The sequence below is a fragment of the Hyposmocoma kahamanoa genome, unplaced genomic scaffold (genome assembly GCF_003589595.1).
Source record: "Hyposmocoma kahamanoa isolate Upper Pololo Valley unplaced genomic scaffold, ASM358959v1 98764, whole genome shotgun sequence".
Taxonomy (NCBI): Eukaryota; Metazoa; Arthropoda; class Insecta; order Lepidoptera; family Cosmopterigidae; genus Hyposmocoma; species Hyposmocoma kahamanoa.
The window spans coordinates 3,319-12,121 of NW_020655669.1; the positions used below are offsets into that span (position 1 = coordinate 3,319).

Below are 8,803 nucleotides of genomic sequence, written 5' to 3' on the forward strand. Positions count from 1 at the left end.
GTCGCTAGCATATAATAAAATTTGTACTAGACACTCTGAACAATCTGTCATCGGAGTACTGTCTAATTTTGCTTGCTTCGCTGTCAGTCGAACAAACGAAAACTAAAGCGTGAAGGACGCTCTGTATACGATTTTAACGCCCTATAGGTTCGGACACTTTTTAGCGCGGACCCGACGTCCATATAATTGTAAGTCAATGTGAAAACCCTAAAAATCATATGTTTTTGTTTGTTGACATTTATTCTACATCGAATTTGGCTAGAGTGTAGTTGAATTGTTTGTCATCACTAGAAATTAGGCTAGCTTTGACAAATTGCAGCTTGTCAATGTAAAACAATACAAGAATACATATTTGGTAGTAGTTGCGACATCTGGTTTACCAAGAGGTATTAAATACTCGACTACGAGGTCTTGTATCGCTATTAGCAGTCCAGTTGAGTTATAGGTTCATGGTTTCAATACAGCGAAAGCGGATAGTCAAAGTTTTGAGATCGGTTTTTTTTATAAAAAAAGTTATCTATCATTGGGTTTTACCTAAGAACCCTGGATTTTTGTCAAAGTAATTTCTTGTTAGCAATATTTGTTCCCTATTTATTTTACCTTGTATAAACCACGGAAGAAATAACAACGGAAGTGCGTTTAGTCCACGATTAGTATCAGAACCGAAATCGCCAAAACTCACACATTCTTAATTGGAAACATTACACACACAAAAAATCTTGATATTAATTGGTCGTAGTTTCAAATTTAAAAAGAAACAACGAATTCTGGATTGTTGTTGGCATATCGTTGAAAGTTCAACACCATCAATAACTATTATTGCAAGTTACGACGTTTTGATTTTATATTGAAATTTCAATCAATGTGCTGCCATCTAGCTGCTAATTGCTGAACGACGACGAATTGGAGTTATTAATTTAGCTCTCCAAAAAAAGAAGCGACCGTATTGTTTCTTGTAACAGAAAAGTTATTTCGATAAACAGAAAATTGAACATTTATTAAAATAAGACTGTGTGATGATATGAAATACCACCACGGGTAATATTTTTGGTGCGGCTGTCATTTCGACCCCTCCGACGTAAAGTATCGTATGTCGAAATTGCCAAGTTTACAGGGAAGCGTTTTAAAGTTCTGAATTCACTGAAACGAACATAACACGTGATTTTAGCATTTCTCAGTTTTATTCGGCAAAGCTCATTACTCACATAGAGTATTATAAAATCCTAGATATCGGTTAGATGATCTATGGTGATCACTCTTACAGTGAATTCAGAACTTGGAAACGCTCCCCTGTAAACTTGGCAATTTCGACATACGATACTTTACGTAGGAGGGGTCGATTTTAGCATTCCAAAATGGCATTTTTCAAAGAACGACACAACCACACCATACAAAGCGAAAATGGCGGACAGAGCTCAGATAGGTTTTTCGAGACCTATAGTTGGCACGCGTTGTTGCTAACTAACCACTTCCAATGTATTTATTGTTCTGTGATCTAAACTATTTAGGTATGACCATTGACTTACAATTATATGGACGTCGGGTCCGCGCTAAAAAGTGTCCGAACTTATAGGGCGTTAAAATCGTATACAGAGCGTCATTCATGCTTTAGTCTTCGTTTGTTCGACTGACAGCGAAGCAAGCAAAATTAGACAGTACTGCGATGACATTACAATTTAAAAGCTTTTTCATATTCCTTTACATGTCACTACGTTTAAATAGGTTGTCTTGGGACATTTTTTTCGTGGTTTTTGTATTAGACCCGTCGTCCATTTATTTCTAAGTCAATGGGTATGACCTAAATGTTATTCTATCAGCAATAACAGTACTCCTTATTTCTAGCCTTGTAAGCAGCCTCTTCTTTCTGAAGCTGGACTCTTAATTCTTCCACATTTTGCATCATTCTGTTGTCTGCACCGCAGTCGTCTACTATTTTTTGGAAGAGTTCCTCTGTGAAAATAAAAAACACGTAAGTTACAAGCGTATCTACTTGATCGTCGGCGCGCGTCACATTTGACACCTGTCACTTTTCTAATCAGTTGGTATTTTTTAACCGACTTCAAAAAAAGGAGGAGGTTCTCAATTCGACTGTTTTTTTATGTATGTTACGCGATAACTCCGGTATTTGTGTACAAATTTTCATGATTATTTTTTTGTTGGAAAGAGGGTACCTCCATAGTGGTCCCATTTAATTTTGAAGAAAATCATCTATCTAAGTGTGGCTGTTCACGCCTGCACATCAAGCTACACATTGACGTATCTTGTTCCGTTGCACTGGAGGCGATTTTCGAACAAAAATGTGTAGTCTGATGTGCCGTTGTCCGTACATGTATTCTATGTAGACAGTATTTGTGCAAATTAAACCTTATACTTATGTAATAAAGACTATAACACAAGAAGAAACCACTTACGAACATTTTCGCCTGTCTTGCTTGAAGTTTGAAAGTGTCCGTATAAATCTTGTGAATATGTGGCCACAATATCCTCAGGGACTTCTCGGGTGACAATGCCGGCGTCTAGGAGATCTTTCTTTGTAGCGCAAAGGTAAACTTTACAGGTCTGTAAAGAATGAGAGAATTTAATTTGAATTTCACCATGAGCTTTTTGGTGAAAAAAATTTAATGATGTGTGTGAAGTTAAGAAAACCAACCCAAGCCCTCTCATTGTGAGAGGAGGCCTGTGCCCAACAGTGGGACTATATACAGTGCTTTTTTTTAATGGGACAATATGGGGAAATCCGAAACTATAGAAGATACAAGGAATCTAAGGAAACATGAAGTCTTTTTTTGTGAAAACAATTTCAGTATAGTAAATTTTTTGGTCAAGCGAGTTGTCCATCAAAATGTATAAAATTGATCAAATAGAAATTTGATAGGAAGAAAAGAATTTTAGTGCTAATTAACTCAGTTTTATGAAGGGATCATTTCATTGTACGGGACGAAAAAATCGGGACACCTGGAAAAAACTTCCATTTTGACAAAATGTAATTTTTAAGAAAAATAAATAATTTTTATAATTAATATTTAATTTTAGGAATTAAATATTAATCAGAAGTCCGAAATGACATTTCACAGAAATAACATTTGCTGGAATTTTCATAGCCTCGAAAGCAATTTTGAGAGGAAAAGGTTTTTCTTTTAAACCTAAGTTAACCTAACCGAATCTGTTCGTGTCTTTGCGATAAACTTCCAACATATCCTGAAAGAACAACGGTTTCGTTACAATTCGGTTTTCGGGGTTATGAAAAGTCGACCAAACATTATTTTGGAGAAAATAAATTCGAGTTTGTGATAGGTGTTGTTGTGTTTCGTTATTTTAAAATAATTTTAAATCTCGTTTTTCTTTACGTGGCTCTTAGACTAACAAATTTATCTTATAATTCAGGCTAAATAAAACTTCAAAAGATAATTTCTAAATGTAGAACATAATGGAAGGCTCCAAATTACATTTTTCAAAGTTGTGAATTTTTCAAATTTTTCAAACTTTTTCCAATTTTTCAGAAAATTACCCAACAGTACCCGATACAGTGTTTACCCAGTGCAGGGTTATGAGTGTGTGCGTTATTTATTTTATATTATTTATAATTGCTAAATTACCTCCTCCACAGTTCTAAGTTCCGCTAGCCAGTGCCTCAGGCGCTGCCAGGAGAGTAATGAAGAGGGCTCGTAACAGATTATAGCTGCGTGTGCACCGCGGTAATACATGCGCGTCATTGCTTCGTACCTGAAAGATTTATAAAGAGTATGATCATCATTATAACTGCCTCCGTAGCCGAACAGATACCATGCCGGACTGCCACGCAGAGGTCCCAGGTTCGATTTCCAGTGCCGGGAGAAATAGTTGGATGGCCTACAATTATTTCTCTCGTGAGTTTGGGTGTAATTTGTGGTTGTCTATGTGTGTGCCCAGGGCACCCGCGACACAGGGTTTCCCTAGTGCGGGGCTATGTAAAAAAGAAAAAAAAAATTAATTCATTCAGCGCTCCCGCTCCATCTAAGACATGCTCAGACCTAATTATCTTTCAAACGCATGTTGCACAAGCATCTGTTTGACAATTCGTCGGGGATAGTGTAATTACGCGTAACTAGCATTTCATTATGAGTCTCCATTTCGGTAATTTAGTCGTCATATCAAATCCACGTTGTGGCAACCAAATTAACGTGATTTACCGGAATCTATTGTTATCAGTCCGTAGACAACATAAATTAATGCTTAATGTGCAAACATGAACAGCGGAATGAGGCGGGATAAGTTATTTTCACCTCTCTGAGCACGTGCTTAGGTTCCTTTTTTCTCGTAGTGAACGCCTGGTTTCATTAGTCAGGTTTAGTAGGCTATTGTAGTGTAGGTATTTCCAATTTTGTATGAGTGATGTATCTTGTTACGTAGTAACAACACACGTCAAAAAATGTAAGGATCAAGTGAGTTTTTTCCAATTACCGAAAACCAGGCTTTTCAATATATTTTTTTTAACACTGATGGATTTTTCTGGTCAATTATAGAATTTGAATTACAAAATGAAATCGATTAAAAAAAAAACAAAAATCCTGATTTTTCAGTAATTAGCGAACACGTGCACGATGACTCAGATGAGCGTATTATGCAGTGGCAAGGCATCCATATAACCCGATTCCCTCCGGCATGCCTAAAATTTTCCACGTATCATCAAATATTATAAATATTTTAAAGTAATTTACATTGACTTACAACTATATGGACGTCGGGTCCGCGCTAAAAAGTGTCCGAACTTATAGGGCGTTAAAATCGTATACAGAGCGTCATTCACGCTCTAGTCTTCGTTTGTTCGACTGACAGCGACGCAAGCAAAATTAGACAGTACTGCGATGACATTACAATTTAAATTCAACGTTTTGGCTTTTTCATATTCCTTGACATGTCACTACGTTTAAATAGGTTGACTTAGGACATTTTTTTCGTGGTTTTTGTATTAGACCCGTCGGCCATTTATTTGTAAGTCAATGGTAATTTACTACATTTTGTGCTCAATTTTACGTGTAGAATAATTAACAACCAGTGAAATAAACTCTACTAGTATCTTGTGTGCTAATAAGTTTTTAGCAGCAGCGGAGCTCCTTGTGAAAGGGTTCGTCTAGGGAAATACTGCCACTGTCGGTTTTGAAGGGTAAGCGTGCTGGTGAAATTACAAGCACATGGGACTTGTCAACTTATGTCTCAGGGCGACGGGCGTACTGACAGTGCCCCTCAAACGTTTGCGGTTTAAAGCTCTGAGTGGCACTGTAACTGTTATGGATACGTGAGTCGCTTACCACCAGGCGCGCGACTTGTTCGTCCCGTCACTTGATATTGTAAATAAAAAGTGCTGTGTTCCATTGTTGCCAAGGCGCCACATGTTAAGGCAAGTCTTTTTTATTTTGCTCAGGCTTTACTTAAGACAATTTCTACGCCTCGCCTCTGGTATTAAGGAATCTGTGCTCAGGTTGATGTGTAATGGCATCGCTCCCCTCAGATCTTTGCGATTTAACACTTTGAATGGTACTGCAGCTTGTTAGTTGTGTGCCTGCTTGGAGCATGCTATAGCAGAGATCTTACAAAAGATGACAACCATCAATCTAAAAGGAATGATGTACCTTTCACTGCCTGCAGTGTCCCAGATACCAACATTGAAGTCTTTTCCGTTTGAATGCATTGTTTTGGCGCAAAAAGCTGCACCGATAGTCTGAAAATAAATACATTTATTAATAATGTAATAATAATAATTGGAATATAATAAATAAAAATTTTCTTCAATAAAATCAATACTAAAAATATCAAAATCATAGTCAAAAGATATTTTTCAACACACACAGATACATAATGTTCAGACACTAATTTTTGTAATAAAATTTTACTCCATAACTGATGTCTATTTACATATAGCAATAATACATATTATTTATAAATACTACATATACTATAAAATATATACATTTAAAATTAAATTTATTCTTTACTTAATGTGCTAACATTTGTTTTTGGGGCATCCTGTACACTTGTTAACAAACCGGTTTCCGGACAGTTCGCTCAGAGTCTAGTTGAATAATAAAATACTTTGCCGTCTTCACTTTTGTACAAATGTATGCCTCCAAATAAAGATAAAAACAATGTCTACCTACTTATAAGATTTGTTTTTTAATATTTTGTATTGGTTTGTTCATAGCAAGGAATGGATGGCATCGAGACAAACCCAAGTAGGATTTAACAGTGTTTTACATTATTTATGTATACTTTTAAAAAATAATAATAATAATTAGGTAAATTTCACTAATTTGAATGCTAGGTAAGTCCAACAGGTTACTAGAGAGAAGGCCGATGCTTATAAAGTAAGCCACAGACTAAAATAGAATTGTCTGAGCTTTAGTCAAGCTCCAGTATGTAGGTACAAATAGATCGAGTAGGTTTTAACATTTAGAGGATGCTATCAGTATGTATGTGATTGTTGGTACTATGCAATAGAATTTCCAAATATAATATAATACAGTCTAATTTTAGGATATGAAAATTTATACAGTCCCAAAATAAAAATGTTAAATTAGAAAAATGGTAATAAATTGGTAACATCACTCGGTGTGTTCGTGCGTGCGTGAGTGTGATAACAACTTCTAAAAATTTTTTAATTAATCAGCTGTGGTAATGTGACTAGTAAAGAGACCGAAACATTGGAATGTGTAAAAAAATCTACTCAATTTTGTATCTGAAAAACAAACTAGTTTCATTTTTCATTATGTAACAATCGCGAAAGAATCCTTACAACTTGATATATAAGACTTCCTGTTAGTAGTATTCTTCATAGATAAAGGTCATGTACCTAAAAGGTTTTCGAGACTATGGACAATTCCTTCCATCTGGTTTTATTTTCGGCTTCTTTCAGGGAAGTAGCTATAGTGAGACCAGTAACGGCAGTCATCAGGTCAGTCACCAGCAAGGTGATCAACCACAGACTCTCATTACTTCCACCTTATCCACCGCAACTAATTTTTCAACGTTGCCTGCTTGTCAGCGAGTAACAGGAGATTATTTTAAATAAATTTTTTTTACTGTCACAAGAATGCTTGGCCATTAGGTCACCTGTTATAACTCATTTCTTGTTTCTTTTCTTTTAGTGTCTTATGTGCAATAAAGTACTAGATATATACATATATATTATGGACAAATATTTTGGATAAAAATGGCAGGTTTTTGTACAAACAGTTCTACAATGAATTTTTATTTTAAAATGGTATAATTTAAATCTCAATAAATACAATTTTTATTAGATTGATTCAAGAGCATATGATCCGATCCGTGTATCGATTCAGAAGTATATGATATAAAAAAATCACACATCCCTAAAGTATTTTTTAGTTTTGTTTGCTTTTTTAAGCTCATGCTATAGCCAATGCTCAATAAATAAATAAATAATAATAATTGGACGTAGTTAAACAAAAAAGACCCAATGCACATCCAGCCACTTTCGAGATATGGCAGTTTGAAGTTTAAAAGTGTTTCTTGTCTTATTTTCAAAACTTATAATGTCATGTAACTCTAGACATATTTATTTATATTTATATGTTGGATTTTTTTGCTGATCTAAGAAGCTAGACTTTAGAGATTGCTTGGCACATATAACTAACTTTTTGATAATTTTGTGGATTAGATCTTTTTTTGCATAACTACATACAATTGTATACATTTTGATAATACTTAGGCATGACTAGATAAATATGTGTACCAGCGTCATTGCGTCAGTTCTTTATCTTGAAATGAGATTGTTGTTCTAAATTCCTTCCACTTATTGCATGAAACTCAATGAATTTAAATAAAAATATTAAATAGTTTTAATTTTTTTATTTAAATTCATTGAAAAGAGCAACACCAGGAGCTTTTAAATCGCTCTGTTCAGGTGAATCTGCCTTCATTCTTGCGATAAAAAAATTACAACAAACTTAATTGAAATTTATTTACGAAATACAAGATATTTTAAACGTATTGCAAGGCTGCAAAAGCTATAGGTACTTACATTTTGATACGGGGTGCCTGCATTAAACCTACAGTTAACAAATCTAAGCACCAGACTAGTCTTTCCTACGTGCTCACTCCCCAAAAGTACGATTTTAAAATCACAGCGACTCATGTTTATCAATTTTGAAACGTAATTCCAAAGTTAGCACAACATTTTACACTCGTACACTGGTGATTAACAAGTCATTAACTTATTCGTTATGCTAAATTGAATAATGAATCGACTATTTAGACTTTTAAAGTAATTTGTTTTTAAACAAAAAAGAAAGAAATCACAACAAAACAAAGTACTTTCCAGTATTTTCGTCTTACCATCTGTCATGTTTCTTTTTAATTTTCTTAGAGCCTGGCTACAGATACAATTAAGTCATATCCTATGTTGCGTAATTTTTCTGAAAAATTAGAAAAATATACTTTGAAGGCTGAAGGCGTATAATATTATGTTCTACGTTTGGACATATCTTTTGCAGTTTTATATAGCGTAAATTATAAAATAAAATTGTATAGCTAAAAACAAGTTAAAGTAAAACGAGATATACATAAAATGATTGGGAAAAAAAATCAATAAAATTTTTTTTAATGGCTTCAATCTTTCTGTTTTTCTGTTTTTTTTTCGGCGGGTGGCAGTGCGCATCCATCGTTTTATTGGTCAAATAATTAACTGACCGCATTCCTCGAAACTGACACTGGTCAAAGCCTAGTGGCTGCCATTAAAGAAATAATAATAGGAAAAAACATTCGTAAAAATATTTTACTGATAGTTTTTCCATTACAACACTATTAG

At 34.6% G+C, this 8,803-nt stretch overlaps 1 protein-coding gene across 1 annotated transcript; it reads right to left on the minus strand.

Moving 5' to 3' along the window:
* Positions 1-1,725: 1,725 nt before the first annotated feature.
* On the minus strand, positions 1,726-8,131 carry LOC113238902 (ras-related protein Rab-24-like). Its single transcript, XM_026475752.1, has 5 exons — positions 8,018-8,131; positions 5,610-5,698; positions 3,597-3,723; positions 2,412-2,559; positions 1,726-1,950 (listed from the first exon to the last, which is right to left on the minus strand). The coding sequence occupies exons 1-5, from the start codon at positions 8,129-8,131 to the stop codon at positions 1,814-1,816; spliced, it is 615 nt and encodes a 204-aa protein (XP_026331537.1). The 3' UTR covers positions 1,726-1,813.
* Between the last annotated feature and the right edge of the window lie 672 nt (positions 8,132-8,803).